The 22,051-nt window shown below is 38.0% G+C and overlaps 1 protein-coding gene across 5 annotated transcripts in view; it reads right to left on the reverse strand.

Annotated features, from left to right (window-relative positions):
* The window catches only part of RBM41 (RNA binding motif protein 41), a 104,339-nt gene extending 85,355 nt beyond the window's left edge, over window positions 1-18,984 (reverse strand). For 3 of the 5 annotated variants that reach the window (XM_045050457.1, XM_023248811.2, XM_023248810.2), the window contains exons 1-4: window positions 18,626-18,932; window positions 15,586-15,702; window positions 14,816-15,008; window positions 14,320-14,524 (exon numbers count right to left, since the gene is read on the reverse strand). In XM_045050457.1, coding sequence (XP_044906392.1) covers window positions 14,320-14,524; window positions 14,816-15,008; window positions 15,586-15,702; window positions 18,626-18,849 — 739 coding nt within the window. In that variant the 5' untranslated portion in view covers window positions 18,850-18,932. The other 2 variants (XM_023248813.2, XM_023248812.2) reach the window with 2 other exon arrangements.
* Between the last annotated feature and the right edge of the window lie 3,067 nt (window positions 18,985-22,051).

Below are 22,051 nucleotides of genomic sequence, written 5' to 3' on the forward strand. Positions count from 1 at the left end.
AGGGGGAGAATCTAAACATACTATTTGCTCAAATAGCTAAACAAATGAAAGGTATTTTTTGTTTTTATCATGTTTTTAAAGGTAGTTCATGGTAGGAGAAGGTACACTGTGGAAACTGGCAAACAGTACAAAGCACGTTCAAACCCTGAAAGGAAAGAAGCAATACTGGGGAAACTGACTGAGGTCCTTGGGGAGATAAGAGGGCTAGGATCAAGCACAAAGGTGTAAAGATTAACTTCAGGCAGGAAAAACGTACCTACCACTGAGTTGAGATGGAAGAAAATAAGGGTCAGGATGCAGATGTTAACAGAGTCAGGCAGAAAGTAGATGAAGGCTCTTGTCGATGAAAATGTTTCCTTTGAAATGGAAAGACTATCTGCTAAAAATAATGAAACACGGGGACGGAAAAGAGTAATGAAGATCTAAAATAGTATATATAAGGAATGAAATGGAGAGCTGACCAGGGACTAGGAGACACATCACTGAACAAGGAAGAAGCCTCTAGACAAGACCAGACATGAGGAAACCGTAGAGGCATTAATCAGCAAAACTGTATGTCTGTTCTCTAGTAGTGCTCAAAAACTATCATGCAGAAATAAAGAAGGCTATTAGTTGGATTGATTCAGGGGTGATGTTTGGCTGGGTGGGTATAACACACAGACCAGGAAACAAAAAGAATGTTTCATTGGCAAGAACATGAGTAAATAATGGATGATGGAGTCTAAGTAAGATGTGCAAGGAAGAGGATACAGGAAGGGGATGACAGACTGTGAGAAAATTAAAAGGTCAAGGAACTAGAGATTTCAACAGGGTTGAAGAAATGGTATAATGGGTGTTAAGAGAGTTGCAAGGGCCAAAATATGAGAAAAAGGTTGTGGTCAGAGTGATATAGTAGGATTTAAGATTTCAGAGGAAGAGTGATAGAGTAGGATTTAAGATTTCAGAGGAAGGTTATTTCTAGAGATAATAAATGTTGTTCTCCCACTGATTTAAGGTTAGAAAATAGGATATGCATTACTCCCCCCAAAATGGTTATCTCATAATATAGCAAAATCACACTTAATAAACCAAAAAATCTTTTCAAATCACATATACAGAAGCTATGATCAAGAGCACAGACAGTCATGTAAGAACAGACCTAGATTTAAGTCCTAGCATGGCTACATAATGATTGACCTTGAGAAAGTCACTTATCTCTTCAGAAGCTCAATTTCATTATCTGTAAAATGGGTATAATACTGTCACTATCTTGTAGGGCTACTGTAAAGGTTAAATGAGTTAACAGACAAAATGCTTAGCACAAAAACTGGCACAAATAAGCCCTCAAAAATTATCAGCTATTAGGAATCCTGTTTCCATGTAAGAAGAAGTAAGCACATTTCACCCTGCCTCTCCCACTAAACAGTTATAAAAACTCGAGAGAATGCATGGAGCATTTGAAGACTGCAAAAAGCACACAGTCACAGGTGGAACAGGTGAGAATTTGAAATAACAAAGAACCCATGCCCAGACACAGCATAATCAGATTGCTGAAAAGTAAACAGAAAGAGTAAAAAAAGAGTAGAATAATAAAGAGAGTTTTAAAACCCGTGTATTTATAGTCCATTGATTTTCTACAAAACTACAAAGATAATTTAATTGGGAAAGCATAGTCTTTTCAACTAAAGGTGCAGGATAATTGGATATCCATACACAAATAAATTAATGTAACCCTAACCTTACATCATATGTGTAATTCAGGAATTGATTCAAAATGGTTCATAGACCTAAATGTATGAGCTAAAACTATAAGTCCTCCAGAAGAATACACATGAGAAAATCTTTGCAACTTTGGATTAGAAAGAAATCTTAGTTATAGGCCAAAAGTGCAAGTCATGAAAAAAATAAGTTGGACTTTGCCAAAATCACAAACTTTCAAGCTTCAGAAGATACTATTAAGAGAGGGGTCATCAGTGGAAATGGTAGAGTCAGGAACTCTTGAAATTCTCTCTTCCATAAAAACAATGAGAACACTGGCAAAAACTGTCAGAATCAACTTCTCCAGGACTCTGGAAATTAACCAAAGGCCTGCAGCAATCTGGGGAATATTTATTCAATAAAAATAGCTAAATCTCAGTAAGAATAATAAATTTTGTAACATTTTAACTTGCCCTTTTCTCATCCGTTCCTCCCAGGCCTGTGGTAACCTTGAAAACCAACAACCTGAAATCACAGTGAAAACCAGCAGCCTGACAGCTACTGGAGAGGGAAGAATGGGGCTGGGGCTCCTTCAAAGCACCATTGTCAGAGAACTGTTATTACATGGCCTTTCTAGTGGCTCCCTGGAAGATTCCCCAAGCAAAGCTCTCCTTGATGTGACTCAAAGTTCACCACCCAGTACTAAGAGCCTTTTCTCCCAGAACTTTTGTCAAAAATAATCAGAGGCAGGGGCGCCTGGGTGGCTCAGTTAAGCATCTGACTCTTGATTTCAGCTTAGGTCATGACCTCATGGTTCATGAGACTGAGCCCTGCATTAGGCTCTGTGTTGTCAGCTTTTAGAGCCTGCTTGGGATTCCCTCTCTCCCTCTCTCTCTGCCCCTTCCCTCCCTCACACACTCTCTCTCAAAAGAAAGAAATAAACTTAAAAAAAAATAATAGTCCAAGGCAGTTGGTGAATTTTTCCCCTGCCTGAGGTGGTGGAGCTGGGATAAAAAATAGGTTGACAAACAGCTCAGAAGCAAATCTTGGGAGATGAAATGTCCTTAGAGGGCACTGAAAAGCTCCAACATTCTTCTAGGAATCTAAAAGGCCACACGTGTGCACAGGCCTGTCCACATGGCCAGAGCTGTGTGCATGCTCAGGAAAGACTGAAAAAAAAAACAACCCTAAGCTCTTACCTCTGACTAATCTCAACTCTGCACAAATAGGAAGTGAGGGCTAAGATGGAACTGGATACTGCTTGGCTGACTGTGGAAGATGTGCTCAGCTTGTATACAAATCCCTCAGTACTAGGAAATCCCTCAGTACTAGGAAAAGTACTCATTCTAGGCATAATTAAAAACACTGTGTTGGGGCGCCTGGGTGGCGCAGTCGGTTAAGCGTCCGACTTCAGCCAGGTCACGATCTCACGGTCCATGAGTTCGAGCCCCGCGTCGGGCTCTGGGCTGATGGCTCAGAGCCTGGAGCCTGTTTCCGATTCTGTGTCTCCCTCTCTCTCTGCCCCTCCCCCGTTCATGCTCTGTCTCTGTCCCAAAAATAAATAAACGTTGAAAAAAAAACAAAACAAAACAAAAAAACACTGTGTTAAGTTAAAGAAGGTTACATATTATATGGTTCCATTTATATGAAATGAGAGAATAGGCAAATCCATAGAGAGACAATAGATTAGTTGCTATTTGGGCTGGGAGAGGAAAAAGGTATTGAGAACAATTTGTGGGGTGATGGAAATGTTCTAAAACTACATTGTGATGATAGTTGACCAACTCTGTAAACTCACTACAAATCACTGAATTGTACATTTAAAATGAGTGAGCTTAATGCTATGTAAATGATAACACAATAAAAAAGTGGAAAAAAACAACAACCCAACTACATCCTATAGGAAACTCTTTGTTTAAAAATTATGATGGGGCGCCTGGGTGGCTCAGTTGGTTAAGTATCTGACTTTGGCTCAGGACATGATCTCACAGTTCGTGAGTTTGAGCCCCGCATTGGGGCTCTGTGCTGACAGCTCGGAGCCTGGAGTCTGCTTCGGATTCTGTGTCCCTCTCTCTCTTCCCCCATTCTGCTCACACTCTGTCTCTCTCTTTCAAAAATAAATAAATATTAAAAAATTAAAAAAAACTATGAAACACACTTTCAAATATAGTAATATAGATAGGATAAAAGTAAAATGGAGAGAAAGTAATTCTAGAATGTTGGAGTAAGGACCTTGAAAAATCTGCTCTTCCATAAAAGCAAAATTTGTCAAAAAATTAAACTTTTAATAAGTCTGGAAATTAAATACAAGACAGACATATAGGGTCATGTGGGTGGCTCAGTCAGTTAAGTGTCTGACTCTTGACTTCAGCTCAGGTCATGATCTCATGGTTCATGGGTTTCAAGCCCTGCATCAGGCTCTACGCTGACAGTGTGGAGCCTGCTTGGGATTCTCTCTCTCCCTCTCTCTCTGCCCCTCCCCTGCTCTGTCTCTCTCAAAAATAAATAAAACTTAAAAAACACTTTTAAAAATAATTTAAAAATTAAAAAAAAACTGATAAAAAATGTGCAAAGTATTTGAATAGGCATTTCTCCAAAGAAGATATATAGATAACCAACAGGTATATGTAAAGGTGTTCAATAGCACTAATCATCAGGGAAACGTAAATCAAATCCACAATGAGATATCACCTCACAACTGTTAGGATGTCTAGTATCAAAAAAACCAAAATATAACAAGTGTTGGTGAGGATCTGGAAAAACTGGAACCTTTGTACACTTTTGGTGGGAATGTAAAATGATGTAAGTGCTACAAAGAACAGAATGGAGTTTCTACAAAAGATCAAAACAGAAATGCCGTATTATAAAGCAAGCCTACTTCTGAGTATTTATTCAAAAGAACTGAAATCAGAATCTGCAAGAGATATCTGCACTTACATATTCATTGCAGCACCATTCATGATAACCAAGATGTGGAAACAACCTAAATGTCCATCAATTTATGAATAAAGAGTGATGGGTATTGAGGAGGGCACCTTTTGGGATGAGCACTGCGTGTTGTATGGAAACCAATTTGTCAATAAATTTCATATAAAAAAAATAAATAAAATAAATAAAAAAATTTATGAATAAAGAAAATGTGGCATATATATACAATGGAATATTATTCAGCCTTAAAAAAGAAGAAAATCCTGCCATGTGACAACATAGATGAACCTCAAAGACATTATGTTAAGTGAAATAAGCCAGTCACAAAGGACAAATATTGCATGAAACAACTTACATAAGGTATATAAGATAATCAAACACATAGAAGCAGAGAGCATAATGGTGGCCAGGGGCTAGGAGAGGGGGAAAATGAGGAGCTATTATTTAAAGGTTATAAAGTTGTAGCCATGCAAAATGACTAAGTTCCAGAGACCTTTTGCACAACACTGTGCCTATAGTTAACAACACTGCATTGTACACTCAAATATTCGTTTAAGTGGGTAGATTTAATGTTAAGTGTTCTTATCATAAATAAGAAAGAAAAACAGGGAATGAGATGTCCATAAGTTGCTTTGAAAAGTTAAGACATACCTCTGGGACTCTAGAAGGTAACAAACATGTTCTGGGCTATGTCTATGCCCAGGAAAGTTAGAGCCTAAGAAGTCACTAATCTCTCACCTCTGGCTGACCTTAAGGCTCTGTATCAGTAGGAACTAAAGTCTAAGGCAGAGTTGTAAACTGCTTCCCTGAGCACTGAAGGAGTAACCCAACACACACACACACACAAACACACACACACACACACACACACACACACACCCTCAACAAAAGCTGGTAGAACTTTCTGGCTAAAGGTATTTAAGGAAAATTCTCTCCAATCATTAGTAGACCACTATGCTAACTGAACAGACTTCAATGGCTGCACATGACAGAGAATTCAAATTTACAGAATTAGTCTAGGCAAGTCACTAAACAAATGGCAGCAACAACAAACCCTAGGCATGTGGGGGATACTGATTTTCAGAGTTGACACATTATGTTATTTTAAATGTCTAATTTGTAACCAAAAAAAATTGTAAGACTGCTATGGACTGAATATTTGTGTCCCCTCCCCCAATTCATATGTTGAAACCCTACCAGTGATGTGATGGTCAGAGGAAGTGAGGACCTTTGGGAGGTAACTGGGATTAGATGAGGCCATGAGGGTTGAGCCCTCATGAATGGGATCAGTGCCCTTCTAGAAGTCATGAGAGAGCTTGCTTCCTCTCCCTGTTCTCTGACATGCGAGGTTGCAACAAGAAGTTAGCAGCCCGTAACCCCAAAGCGAACTATCACCAGAACCTGATCATACTGGAACCCTGATCTCAGACTTCTAGCCTCTAGAACTGTGAGAAATAAATCTCTATTGTTAATAAGCTACCCAGTCGATGGTACTTTGTTACAGCAGCCTAAGCTAAGGTGGAGACATTACAATGGAATACTACTCAGTGATCAAGTGAGGTCTTGCCATTTGCAATAATGTGGACAGAACTACAGTGTATTATGCTAAGTGAAATAAGTCAGTCAGAGAAAGATTTCACTAATATGTAGAATTTAAGAGACACAACAGATGAACATAGGGGAAGGGAAGGAAAAATAAGATAACAGAAAAGGAGGCAAACCATAAGAGACTCTTAAATACAGAGAACACACTGAGGGTTGCTGGAGGACAGGTGGGTGGGGGGATGAGCTAAATGGGTGATGGGCATTAAGGAGGGCACTTTCAGAGATGAGCACTGGGTGTCATATGTAAGAGATGAATCACTGGGTTCTATTCCTGAAACCAAGACTACACTGTATAACTAACTTGAATTTAAATTTAAAAAAAAGGAGAGTATGGCCCATACACAGGAAATAAGAAACAGTCAATAGAAACTTTCCTGAGAAAGCATATTGCATTTCTCAGACAAACCTTTAATCAGTTACAAGTCTTTCAAACAATTAAAGGAAACCATATATAAAGAACTAAAAGAATGTTTCAGAATGGCTTACCAAATAGGGAATAAAAATAAAGAGATAGAAATTATAATAAAGAACCAAAAAGAAATTCTGGAGTTGAAAAGTATAATAACTGAAATGAAAAATATACTAGAGGGGCTCAGCAAAAGATCTGGGCTGACAGAAGAATCAGCAAACTTGAAGATATGTTGACTACTCATCTAAGGAAGACTACTCAATCTAAGGAGCAAAAAGAAGAAAAAATAAAGAAAAAATAACAGACCCTCAGAGACCTGTGGGCAAACATCAAGCATACCAACATACACATAATGGAAATCTCAGAAGAAGGAGGGGCACAAAGAACATTTGAAGAATGAATGCCTAAAAACGTTTTCAAATTGATGAAGAACATTAATCTATACATTATAGAACCTTGACAGACTCCAAGCAGGACAAACTCAAAGGGGCCTACTTGTAGTCTAAGAGACATTTAGACCTGTAGCCAAATTGTCAAAAGCAAAAGATGAAGAATGAATCTTGACTGCAGCAAGAGAGAAGAGACTTACCATGGACAAGGAGTCCCAAATAACATCAATAGTTGAATTCTCAACCGAAACTACAGGGGCCAGAAGGCAGTAAGATGACGTATCTGATGTGCTAAAAGAAAAAGATCACCAACCAAAAACTTCACTGTCTGGCAAAAAACTATACATGAAAACTGAAGGAGAAATTAAGACATGCCAAGATAAACATAGACTGAAAGAATTCATCACTGCAAGACCTACCCTACAAGGAAAACTATAAAGTACTTCAGGCTGAAATAAATGGGACACTCAAAGATAACTCAAAGAAAGAACACTAGTAAAGTTGACTATATAGGTAAATATAAAAAAAGACAGTATAAATGTATTTGTAACTCTTTTTCTTGTCCTTTCTGACCTAAAAGATATCTACATAATGCAATAATTATAAAACTGTGTTAATGAGATTAAAATCTATAAAGATGTAATTTGTGTGACAATGATAGTACAAAATAGGAAGGAGAGAACAGAGATAAACAGGACAAAGTTTTTGAATATTTTTGAAATTACGCTGTATTAATACAAAATAATTTGTTTAAGCTGTTAATTATAATTCCCTGGGCAACTATTAAGAAAGCAACTAAAAAAAAAAAACAGTAAAAGAAGCAACAAGTTAATTAAAATTATATACTGCAAAAACCTATTTAATATGAAGGAATGGGGCATCTGGGTGGCTCAGTCAGATGAGCACCTGATTCTTGATTTATGAGCCCACGGTCGTGGGATTGAGGTCCAGATCGGGCTCTGCACTGAGTGTGGAGCCTGCTTAAGATTCTCTCTCTCTATCCCTCTGCCGCTCTCCTTTGCTTGTACTCTCTCTCCCTCTAAAATAAAAAAAAAAATAAAGGAATAAATGGAATAACAGAGGAACAAAAAAGATATGACATTCAGAAAACAAATAGCAAAATGGAAAATGCAAATCTTATCACAGGACTCCAATTAAATATATCAAGTATAAATGAACTAAATACTCAATTGGAAGAAGGAATTAAAAAAGGAACATGACCTAATTATTTGCTGTCTACAAGAGATACACTTTAGGTTTAAAAAAAATAATTGAAAGTGAAAGGATGGAAAAGATATTTTTTTGCATGACAAAAAAGAATAAAAGTAGAGCAGAGTATAAGAAGTTTTTCTTTCTTCTTTTTTCCTTAGTAAGTCTAGCTACAGGATTATGAATTTTGTTGATCTTTCCAAAGGACCAACTTTTGGTTTTGTCGATTTTCTCTATTTTTTTGCTCTAGCCTTTATTGTTTTACTCCTTCAGCTTGATGCGAGTTTGTTCACTCTTTTTGTAGGTTCTTTTTTTTTAAAAGACTTGTTTAAAATTGTTTTTGGGGCAATTATAGGTTCACAGTAGATTTAATTTTTGTAGTTTTCAAGGTGAAAGTTTTTGGTTATTAATTTAAGACCTTTCATCTTTATTAATATGGGCATTTATAACTATGAATATGCTCCCAAACACTGCTTTTACTGTATTATATAAGTTTTGGTATGTTAAGTTTTATTTTCATTTGTCTCAAAGTATTTTCTAATGTCCCCTGTGACTTCTTTTTGACCCATTTGTTATTTAGTAAAGTGTTGCTTAATTTCTGCATATTTGTACATTTTCTAAATGTCCTTGTATTATTGATTTCTAGTTTCATTTAACTGTGAATAGAAGTGGCAAGAGTGCACATCTTTGCCTTCTTCCTGATACTTGGGGAAAGATTTCAATCTTTTACCATTTGTCATGAAGTTAATTATTAACACAAACATATGGCCAATTTATTTCTGACAAAAATGCAAAAGAAAGTAAATGGAGAAAGAATATTCTCTTCAATGTATGGTGCTGAAACAACTGGAAATTCATAAGTAAAAAGTGAACCTTAACCTAAACCCCACACTTATAATATAAGCATCAAGTCAAAAAGATCATAGATCTAAATGTAAAATATATAACTCTAAAACTCTTTAAGGAAAACAAAGAAGAAATCTTACTCATAATCTGTTGTTAGACAAAGAGTTCTTAGACATGTAAAAAAAAATGATCCATGAAAGAAAAACCGGATAATTGGATTTTATCAAAATTTAAAACATTTGTTCTCAGGCAAAAAAAATTGTGTACTAAAAACTACAAATGCTGCTGAAAGAATTAAAGATACAAATAATGCAAAGATACCACGTGTTCATGGACTGAAGACTTAATATACCATTAAGCTGTCAATACTACTCAAAGTGATCTATAGATTCAGTGTAATCTCTATCAAAATCCCAATGACATTTTTTCTAGAAATAGAAATATCCATCCTAATAGTCATATGGTATCTCAAGGGTTCCTAAGCGGTGAAAATCTTGGAAAAGAAGAACAAAGTTGGAGGTCTCACTTCCTGACTTCAAAACTTACTACAAATCTACAATAATTAAAACAGTGTAACACTGGCATAACGACAGACATGTATACTAATGGAATAGAATGGACAGCCTAGGAACAGACTTTTGTATTTATGGTCAAATGAATTCTGGAGAGGGAGCTAAGAACATTCAATGGGTAAAGGACGATCTTTTCAACAAGTAGTATTGGGAAAACTGGATATCAACATGCAAAAAATGAAGTTGGATCCTTACCTTATAACTCATACAAAAAAATTAACTCAAAATAGACCAAAGACTCAAATGTAAGAGCTAAAACTATAAAATGCTCAGAAGATAACATAGGAAAAAACCTTTATGACATTATATTTGGCAATGATTTATTGGCTTTGACACCAAAAAGCATAGGTAACAGAAAAAACTGACAAATAAGACTATCAAAAATATAAACTTTTGCACATCAAAGGACACAATCAATAGAGTGAGAAGGCAACCCATGAAGGGAAATACTTGCAAATTATTTATCTGATAAGAGAATCAATATATAGGATATACAAAAAAATCCCACAACTCAACAATAAATAAATAAACAACCAGTTTAGATAATGGGCAAAGGACTTAAATAAACATTTCTCAAAAAAAGATACATAAATAGCCAAAAAGCACACGAAAAGATGCACATCACCAGTCTTCAGGGAAATGCAAATCAAAACCACAGTGAAATACCACTTCACACCCATTAGGATAGCTCTTACAAAAAAGAAAAAAAGAAATGAAGTGTTGGCAAGGGTGTGGGAAAATTGGAATCTTTGTTTACTCCTGGTGGGAATGTCAAATGATACAGCCTCTATGGAAAACAGTATGGTGGCTCCTCAAAAGATGAAATACAGAATTACCATATGATCCAGCAATTCCACTTCTGGGTATATGCTCAAAACATCTGAAAGCAGGGACTTGAACAGACACTTGTACATCCAGTTTCATAGCAGCATTATTCACAACAGCCAAACGGTAGAAGCAACACAAGTTACTACTGACAGATGAAAAGATAAACAAACTGTGGTAGATACATACAATGGAATACTATTTAGCCTTAAGAAGGGAGGAAATTCTGGCACACAGATGACCTAGAAGACATTATACTAAGTGAAATAAGCCAGACACAGGACAAATATTGTAGGATTCCACATATCTGAGGTACCTAAAGTAGTCGAATTCACAGAGACATAAGGAATGGTGTTTGCCAGGGGCAAAAAGGGGGAGTATAAAAGGGAATGGTGTTTAATGGGTACGGAATTTCAGTTTGAGAAGATGAAAAAGTCAGGGAGATGGATAGTGATGATGGTTTCAGAGCAGTGTGAATATACTTAATGCCACAGAATTGTACACTGAAAAAATGGTTGAAACGGTCAATTTTATGTTAGGTGTATTTTACCATGATGAAAAAAAAAAGTCTGTTCTGCGAAAGACACTGTTGAGAGAATGAAAAGATAAGCTACAGACTGGGATAAAATTTTTGTAAATCATATATGCAACGGAGAATTGCATTTGGAATACATAAAGAGCTCTCAAAAGCCAGAAAGAAAAGAAACAACCCAATTAAAAAACAGCAAAAGATTTGAACAGACACTTCAGCAAACAGGATATAACGGTAGCAAATAAGCATATGAAAAGATGTTCAACATCATTAGCCATTAAGGAAATGCAAATTAAAACTACAATGAGATACCACTTCATAGCTATCGGAAGAACTAAAATAAACACCGATGATACCAAAGGTTGACAAAGATGCGGAGCAACTGGAACTCTCATACATTGCTGGTAGGAATGCAAAATGGTTCAGCCACTCTGGAAAATGGTTTGGCAGTTTCTTATAAAGTTAAACAGACACTTACCATAGGACCCAGTAATCCCACTCCTAGATATTTACCTTAGAGAAATAAAAATTTATGTTCACACAAAAACCTGTACAAAAATGTTCATATCAGTATTATTCATCATCACCATAAACTGGAAACAGCCCAAACGTACTTCAATGGGTGGATGAATAAACAAACTTTGGAATACCCATAGAATGGAATGCTATCCGGCAACATGAATGAGCTATCAATACACACGACTTGGATGACTCTCAGAGGCATTACACTAAATGAAAGAAGCCACTCTCAAAAGATGACATATTGTACGATTCTGTTTATGTGACATTCTTTAAAAGACAAAACTACAGTAATGGAGAACAGATCTGGGATTGCCAGAGATTATGGGTGGAGTTGGGGGTGACTATCAATGGATGGTATGAGGGATTTTTAGGGTGATGGAGCTGTTTTCTGTCCTGATTGTGGTGGTGGTGACATGAATCTACATGATTTACATGATTTACAATTCAAAGAATTGTACACCAAGAAAAAAAAAGAAAAAAACAGGCAATTTTATTGTAAGTTCATTTTAAAAAGAAAATATTACTATCATATTATCAATAGTTATACTTTAGTGATTAATAAAAATATTCAGAATTAGTTGTGAAACAGGATCTAAAAATCATTAAGTTCACTTTACGTCTGATACAATAACTTACAGGTATAGAGAAAAAAATCAACAACACTAAATGTAAAATTTTACAACTTCTACTAACTCCTCACTTTAATATTCTACATCAGGATAATATGCTCCCTCTGGATCATTTCCTATAAACATTGTCATATACTGAATATGGAATTAAATAAGCACTCAACTTAGAAGTCTGGGACCCTATGTTACATTCCTAAAGCTAACACTGTAAGAAAACTCTCGACTTGCCTTTTGTGCCTAATTTTATCTTCCTCTTCATTGAGGTCATGTACTTGTCTGCACTTGTCTTTTTGTGGTATGCTGTGAAGGTTTAAAGCAAGGAGTTTCAAAGATAAGAAAAAGAACAGATTCATACACCACCCACCCACCCCAAATACCAGGTACTACTCTAAGTGATTTACATGTTATTACCTCACTTAAGTCGCCTAACAACCCTATAATATAGACATTACTTCTATTCTCATTTGACAAGATGAAGAAACTGAAGCATAGAGCGGTAACTTGCCCAACATCTTATAACAAGCTAGTAAGTGGGGGAGCCAGGATTGTTCCAGCAGTCTGCCACCAGAGCCCATGTTCTTAATCAGTAGGCTAGGTCTCTCCACAAAAGCCTGTTCACGTGTTCTTTCATTCCTTCCTTCACCGCTGCTCTTCCATGTCTATGTTCTCTCTGCCTGTAACAACGCATTCATTCGTTCTCAGGGCTTTACGTACCACCTAAGCGTACATGATTCCCAATTCTGTGTATCCAGCTCTGACCTCTCCCCTGAGCTTTACTCCTGCTTTTCCAACGGCTTCCTCAGTATGGGTATTTCATGATGCTGCCATTCTTACCAATTCAACATGTTTAAAATCAAACTCCTAGCCTTCCATCAGAATTTCCTCATAAAGACTTTCTTAATTTTGCCAGCTGTTAAAGGCACACAGACTAAAACAGCTGGGTTACCTTTGACCTCTCTTTTGACCCTCTTCCTTCACTCTCAGGCAATAAGTTTAACCAGTTCTTCCTTGGTGATGTCTCTTATAACCATACCTGCCTCTCTTTCCAGTACCACTGCAATCATTCTAGTCTAGATCTTCATGCCTACATGACTATAAGACCTCCTAAATCATTCTCCCTGCTCCCAGTTCTTTCTCTCTCTCATCCTGTTTATGGGCAACCAGATTAATCATTTTCAAATACTGCTTTTATCACATTACTCCTGGCTCAAAATCCTGGAACCATATCCAAACTAAGTAACTGAATAACTAACTAACCAAATAAAGTTCAAAACATTTAGCTACTTTTCTAACCTTGTCTCTCACAACAGCCTTAGACACGCTGGTGTGCCCACACCACCAACTGCAAATAAAATGCCTTTCCTTCTCCTTACTAAGGAATAGGTAGTACTAAAGGAATGTTTAAATCTTACCTCCTCTGAGAGGCCTTCTTCAGTCATGCCAATGCACAGAGGCCTTTCTCTCCAATGAACTCCAACCGCACTTAACAACTGCATCTAGCATTGTTACTAAACGTTACATGGTTCTCGCTCCAACCAGAACTTTACTCACTAGAAGTCAGGAATGATTTCTTAAGCTTCCGTGCACCTGCCACAGTGCCTAGCAAAACTTATCTGTTAAACGAATACTCTCTGGTTAAGACACACACCATTTATCTATAGACTTTGTGCTAATTTATAGTTCAGTAAAGACCCTTCACAATCTAGCCTCACCTACCTTTCCAGTATCACTCTCTCTCATCCCCTGCTGTGCCCTATGCCTCCTGCCACAATGAACTTTTCACTGTTCCCTAGATGTACCAGGCCCTTCCACAAACCTGCTCCTATTCACCTACTGTCTGTTATGCCCCCTGCCCCTTATTTACCTGACAGTTGACTGTTGAGCTGTCAAGACTTAGTACAAATGTCAACTCCTGACTCCCCCCTCAACTAGACTGAGATGTTCTGTGTTCTGCACTCCCGTAGCATTTTATTCACATCTCTGTAACAGTAATTTCCATGTTGTATCACAACTGACTGTGTACATATTTGTCTCTGTCATGGGGCTTTCTGCATTCCTCAAGGACAGTGATAGTTTCTCTTCCCTACTCCTTTCACTAACTTTTCACATTTAATGCCCTGCTGTTAAATCTTCCTCTCAGCAAAACAGCATGTCAAAGTCAGTGACGATCACATACCTTGGTAATAAAGAGCCTTGAGGAAGGAGTGCCGATCAGCTCCCTGGAATAAAGAGTTTTCTATTTCCATTTCACGCCGGGTCAGTTGTTTGCTCTTGGCAAATCTCTGTGGCAGGCAAAGGATGCGCTGACGCTCCGAGATCCTTTCTTCAATATCTTGAAGACGGTTCTGTATTGCTTCAGGTGTTGCCCTCAGTCTTGTCTTCTGGAACCAGAGAAATGCGATGACATATATCATAGAGGATACACCCTAAAAGTGATGGTCTAATGTCTGAGATAAGAAAGAAGACAATGTAGGACACGGAATGATCATTCATAGACGTGTGAGCTAAAAAGTCAAGGAAGGGCTGCCCTTTAGCAAGGTTCCTCGCACAGAAACCAAAGAAGAATCCAACAGAAAGCTCAGTTTTGTAAGAACTAAACATGAAAAGGTTTTCAGGGCCAAAGGAAGAGATCTTGCTCTTTATTCTCCAGGAAAAAAAAAGGTCCCACTCACCTTTTCACCTGAAACGTGGCTCTTCCAGATCAAGATTTCTGTTTCATTGAGCCCTAGCTCCCGAAGAGAAGCAGTTTCCTGGTCCTTCTCATGCAGTGTCTGGAACTGGGACAAAGTCATGGTCCCAGCTGCTTCCTTCCCAAAGGGCTTGTACATAGTACCAGGAGCAAAGCTCTCTTTCTTAGACACACATCTGCAGAACAAGCAGGATGAAAGTAAGAATATCTTCAAGTTACCACAGTTTTCAGAAATGGGGCTCACCATTAGAAGAGGCCCAATGAAACTCATCAGCAATTTCTCTCTCATGTCCTATTTCTAGGTTGAAGCAACCATGCAATGATATAGAAGTCCATCAATATTCCCCCACACCCAGGACCAATAAACGACTGGATCAAATCTTTATTTATTGAGTACCTACTATACATCGCTGGGCTAGGTACTGAGGATTTAACAGTAAAAAAACCACAAGTGGTTTCTGCCTTTGTAGAAGAAAAGTGGAAGAGAAGCAAGTAAACAGGCAATGATCATATTGGGTTATAAATGCTAGGTATGTTAAGGGAAGACAGAGGAAAGGTACTTAACCCAGACTTAGTGGGATATGGGAGGCCTCCCAGAGGAAGAGACACAGAAGCAAAATGTTGCCTAATAAGTAGAAGTTGGCCAAGGAAAGTGGGGAAGGAGAGGAGTGTTCCATCCAGGCTTTAAGAGGGATCTGCTTCCTGGAGGTAAGGGTCTATGATACTCTACCTGTTTGCAAAATCAATACCTACTCCTCAATGGAGACAGAGGTATCAAGTTGATGCTGAAGGAGGCTTTTCAGCTGCCTCTCACCTTCTGTTTCCAACTCCTCCAGGACATGCTCACCACTCTTCACACAGCTATTTATCCTGGAGTAGATATAAGAATATATGTAGAAAGTAGAAGCAACAGTGAGTCTCAAAGTATATTCTTTATATTATCTACTGGTAGTGAACCCATTTGTTTGAAGACACTTTTCTAACTATTTGATGCCCTTTATCATTCATCCCACAAACATTGACTAAATATCCACTTACACACAATGCACTGTGTTAGGTACTGATGGAGTCGACGATATTCAAGACATAGTCCCCATCCTCAAGAAGCTTGCAATTTATTTAGGGAGAAACATCATGTGTGTACATGTTACGTGCATGTGCCTGTTGTGGGGTGGGGAGGAGAGAGGGAGGGAGGTAGAGAGAGAGAGAAGAGAAGAGCAATACAAAGAAGGATATGCCAAATTAGTAGGAGTTCATATAGAAGGAGATACTTGGGAGCTAGGGTGATAAAATGAAGACTCTGGAAAGGTAATTCTTAAACTGGCATTTGAAGGAATGGGTATGATGAAGGAAAGATCAGGGAGAATGAGTAAGAAGAGACAGAAATATGTTCTGGGGGAATAATACAAAGTTCAATTTAGCTGGCATTCACACATATGAGCACTGGGAGATGATCTTTGAGGGGGTAATTAGACTCAGATTGTAACTGGCCTTACATACACCAACTAAGGAGCCTGGACCTTCCTATATAGGTATTAGAAAGCAATTAGGCAGTTAAGTAACATGATACAAATGATGGTTTAGGAAAATGAATGTGGTTACAATATGCCTTGTGGATTCACAGGAAAGAAACCAGAAGGACTAGTTAGGCAACTCTTTAAATTTATCAAGCATAAGGCGATGAAAGTATACACTGGAGTGGTAACAGTGAAACAGAAAAGTGGGGAGTTAGAGGAGTGAAGCCTTTTGAAGGTAGGGGTAAGGGAGAAGTCAAAGATAACCCTGAAATTTCAAGCTGTATAACTTAAGAGAACATGGTACCAATAAAGGAAAGAGAAAGATCCAAGAAGCAATAAGTAGTTTGGAAATGAGAAAGTCCATGTTGCCTTAGCCATGTGGAGTCAAACTACCCATTACAACTGAAACACCAGCATGAAGTATCAGGAATACTTCAAAGACATATTGACTCAGAGGTGCCAGTATAAGTGAGGTTGGCTAACAGGAAAGTGAGAGCTGGAAAAATTTTATAGACGAGAGTCTGAGGCTGAAGATGGAAATCTCAAGTCATCTGTGTGGGCAGGATCTGGAGCTGTGAAAGAGGAGGCACTCTCCAAAGGAGAGTATAGAAACAAATGCAAAGAGGGTCATAACATTTTATAGCTTACGCACTACTGTGTAGAAATCTAGGCAATGCTAATATAAGCTAGTCAACCCTAAATAGCTGAAAACTCTTATTATAAAAGTAAAATGGGCGTCTTGGTGGCTCAGTCGGTAAGGTGTCCGACTTTGGCTCAGGTCATGATCTCGCGGTTTGTGAGTTTGAGCCCCATGTAGGGCTCTGTGCTGACAGCTTGGAGCCTGGAGCCTGCTTCGGAGTCTGTGTCTCTCTCTTTCTCTCTCTGCCCCTCCCCCGCTTGCACTCTGTCTCTCTCTGTCAAAAATAAATAAATGTTAAAAAAAAAATTTAAAAAAAGAGTGTGAAGAAATAGCTGGACCAGTGGAGTATACAACAACAGGTGACAAAAAACAAAAATGAGTTAATTCCAGGAGAAAAGCAAACATTAAATACCTTCTTTATGTAATAATCCTTTACTATTCGGGTTATGATGCAGCTCTCCTAATTATAAGCAAGATTCCCATGCTCTAGAAAGACTGAGACCTATTTTAGAAAATTTTAGAATATCCTCAGGCCCAGGTTTTTTAAAAACTTCCTTTTAAGTATCTAAATTTGTATTTGTTATTTAAAATTCTGAAAGTTCTTGCTAAGTTTAAAGTGGCTTTGAAAGGAATAAACCATAGCTAACTACATCAGTGCCCACGAATCACGCGGAGTGAAAAAAAAAAAAAAAGCAAGTCACAGAAATATTCACACAATATGTGTCCATTCACATACAGTTGAAAAATGGATGAAAGTAGCACATAAATTCATATGTGGCAAACCTAGTTTTTTAAAAAAGCAAGGGAAGGATTAACGCCGAATTCGGGATAGTGGTCCCCTCAGGGAGAGGAGAGGGAGGAGAAGAAATCAAGGAAGGGACTTCTAAGATACTGCTAATTAATGTTCTATTTCTAAAGCCTGTGGTGGGTGCCAGTCTATTACTATTCTTTAAATTGAATATATATATATATATATATATATATATATATACATATATATGTATATATATAATTTTTCATATACAAAATATATCATCATAAGCATTTTTTAAAAATTATTTTGAGGCAGGGAAAATCAGAAACGGTTTTTTAAAAGATGCAGAAACTGACAGTACAGGAGAGCATAATATCAGAAGAACTTTAAATGAACCGTCCTATTCCCGAGTGATCTTTCTACTTTGCAGTGAATCCAAAACCAATTTAAGGAGGATCTTTTTCAAAAAGCATTGTGTGCTGTCAAACAATTGTGAAGCTCAGGCTTTCAACAATGACGAGTCAAGTTAAAGGTGCCATTCCCTACAGAACCAGTAGGGGGAGCTGCTTACAGCGGTGCTTTTCCTATGATTCGTGGAGCCGGTTTTGTACTTTCCGTCTACATTTTTAGACACAAAGTGTATTAGTAGCTTACGTTAAGATCTGAAAGCGCTACATGCCCTTCGAGGCCCAAAGAAGTCTTCTTTAGTACACAAACACTGAAAAAAAAAAAAAAGAAAGAAAGAAAAGAAAAAAGGCGCCCACCCCGAGCCCCTTTCGGAGGATAAGGTGGAGGTAGGGCGGGACAGGGAGGAGCTGGCCTGGGTTTCTTCGGCGCTGGGCATCAGTCGGCCAACAGTCTTTTTTTATTTTTATTTTTTACCTGGGTGGGTCCTTCTGAAGCTGTAAGAAGCCACGGCATCCGTGCAGCTCCTGGGGCCGGCGCCGTGGCCTAGATGCCCGTGCGGGCAAGGCATTCCTACGGGAAGCGGCGGCGGCGGCGGCCCTTCCTGAACTTCTCCCTGCAGGCCTATCTAGCCCGTTTCCCCTCCTCCCTCCTCCTTTGTCTTCCAGCTCACACGTAACCGCATCCCGAGAACGTGACATACCCCAAACACAAAGTCATAAAATCTATTTTCAATGTTAAAAGGTAGAAGAGAGCTCCCTTTGTCGCCTGCTCTCAGATAAGCCCTTACCTCTTCATGTTTCCACAGGCCCCTATCTCTAACTTGGCTGAACAGGCCGCGGACTTCAAGTCCCAGAACTCCGTGCGGCCGACTCTAAGGGGATTGTGGTGGAGTGCGGGGCTCTGGGAATTGTAGTCACGCAGAGCTAAAGAAACCGAAACACAAGAGTACCTACTGAATAACCGGTGTATTGTAAGTTCAGATATTTCTCCTACGGGTTAAGGACAACACCCAAAATATCCAGCTCATAAAGCTTTGACTTCTTGACTGACTCAATCAATATCACCAAATCCTGGCTCCTCTACTTTTCCTTCAATGTGTCCCTATCAACCCTGCTTCTGCTTTCAAGGACTTGTTATCTGGCCTACCTTCTGTGTCCAGTGGGGCCCTTAGTCCATCCTCTGCAGGGTCAGACACAAGTTTGACACATAATTTGCACTAACGGTACTCCTCTATCTGTTACAGAGGCTTATGAGACATTGTACTGCCTATCTTGAGAATTTGAAGTCTTTGTGAATTCAGGCCTGTGAATGTTTTATTGGTAATTGTGTTGGATCCAGAGAGAGGTATAACATAGTGGTCAAGAACATGCGCTCTGAGTTCCCAGAAATGGAAATACAAATGTCCCTAAGTATTGGAAAATAAAGATGTCTAATCTCACTTATAAGTGAGATGTAAATTTCAAAGTACACTGACTATAAAATACATGATCTGGACTCTTTGAAACTGACAAGGTCATCAAAAACATGGTTAAGTCTGAGAATCTGCCAACTAAAGAAACCAAAGGAAACATGAAAACTAAATGTAATGTGGTATCCTGGATGGGGCTCTGGAACAGAAAAAGGGCTCTAGGTAAAAACTAAAAAAATATGAATAAACTTTGCACTTTAGTTAATAAGATTTGTTACATGTGACAAATATGCCAGTTATATAAGGTGTTAACACCAAGGGTTAACTGAGTGGCGGTATACAGAACTCTGTACTATGCAACTTTTCTGTAAATCTAAAACTGTTCTAAAAAAGTTTCTTTTTTTAAAGTTTCAGATCACATTACTTTTGTTGAGATCATGGGAAAATAATCACTCTCATTACACTGCTGGTAAGAACATAAATTGGTACATGTATGGAAGGCAGCATGAGGATACAATTGAAACCATAAATGCCCACTCCCTTTAGAGCAGAAATTCAACCTCTATGAATAGTATTCTCAATACTATGCATCCTCAAGTGTGTTATATGTTTATATATGTATAAATATATATGTATGTGTATAAATTTCATACATGTATATATAAAATACATATGTATATATATAATTATTTGCTGCAACATCATATCTAATAACAAAATGTTGCAAACAACTTAATTACCCACAAATGTAATAAATCCATTTAATGGAAAACTATGCAGCAGTTCCAAGCATGACAGCATTCTCTAAGGACTGATAGTGAGCAATCTAAAATATATCTAGTGCAATAGCAAGGTGCAGAACAATATCTATAGTATGCTTCCATTTGAGTAAAAAAAAAAAAAAGAGGGGATTATAGGTATGCATTTGCTTGTGAATGAAACAAATACCTCTGGGAAAACATATATATAAGTGATAAGTGAATGTTTCCAGGTAGGGGAGCTGGATGGTTAGGGACAAGAGTGGGGGAAAAAAAACCCTTCACTTTTTGTACCCTTTGAATTTTGAACCACATGATTATATTGCCTAGTCAGTAATATTTTTATTATTAAAGGGAACCCTTCTTATACCACAGAACCAAAAAAGAAAAAGATCATGGGTTTGGGGGTCATACTGTTTGGATTTCTCAGTTCCCACAGTTATCAACAATATAACATAGTAGGCAGTCTGAACTTGAATTTTTGCTTTGGCAAGTTACAAGACTATGTGAGTTTCAGTAAGTTTCTTTAACTTGTCTAGGCCAGTTTTCTCATCTGTAAAATTGGGATATTACCTCTGAACAGGGTGATGTAAAGTGCTATATAAAAGTATGGTTTTAAAGTCACTTGATAGGTGGTCATCTATGAGCAAATATTCTGTTATCCAGCAGGACTTATTCAAACTGTCTATACTGCCATGCTCAAGTTAGAGGATAAGACCAAAGAGCAGCTACTGGAAGACATTGTACTTCCTATCCTAAGAACTTCTTACAGATTGAAAATGTCATGGCAAGTATTTGAGCTATCCAAAACCTGTTTTGTGGAAATGACTGTGCCCTTGAAGTACACAGGTGAATGAATGCAGATATAACATGCACTACTTTGTGGCTTTGGCACAGAGCATAGACACAATGTAAGCATGGGGAAAGTGTGGGTCACACCACACATAGCCTGTGCTAGGTAAATCCTATATATGACAGTAGGGCCGAATTCTGCTGCTTAACCAAACTGTCCAATGGACACATTGATCAATAAGTTGATGGAAAAATTCACCAGAGTTGCTGGTGTGTTTGTCCCCTTGGGAAAGTGGCAAAGAGCAGAACAAACACTATATACTGACCATTACACCAGGCTTGGAGACAATTCTAAGAAGATATATATCCTATTGGCACAGAAGCGATACACACTACATTATGAATCCACTAGGTGGGATAAGTGGAGAATAAATGACTAAAAAGACAAGTAGGATGGAATTGCAACTTGAAAGCAAGGTCACTAGGAAGTACTCTTTGTACCTGTGTATAACTGTAGCCGGTCCCAGTGGTAGGTACCAAGGGACAAACATTCAGAAAATTGCACTAGAAGGAAAATCAGGCTATTTCTAGCTCTGCCAAACTTATTAACTGTGGAATAATAGCTATTCCATTTCCCGCAGCATGCCTTTCCCCACTTTAAAAGGGAGACAGTGTATAAAAAGCTTTGAGGCAGTTTATAAAAAGCTTTGAGATTTCTAGATGGTATTCATGGGCACAGAGGTCTTAGCATTAGGTAATTTCACAATTTCACCCCAGATTTTATGACAAACTGAAAAATATGCCTCATTTGTCTTTCTGACAATTTAATAAGATTCGTTTAATTAAGCCAGAAGTTCTTCCTTAACATAGACATATTTTCAGTGTTTGTCCTTTTGAGATGCTTTGTTCGCAGCACACTTCTGATGAATACATTAGGAAGCA

The sequence above is a fragment of the Felis catus genome, chromosome X (assembly GCF_018350175.1).
Source record: "Felis catus isolate Fca126 chromosome X, F.catus_Fca126_mat1.0, whole genome shotgun sequence".
Classification (NCBI taxonomy): Eukaryota; Metazoa; Chordata; class Mammalia; order Carnivora; family Felidae; genus Felis; species Felis catus.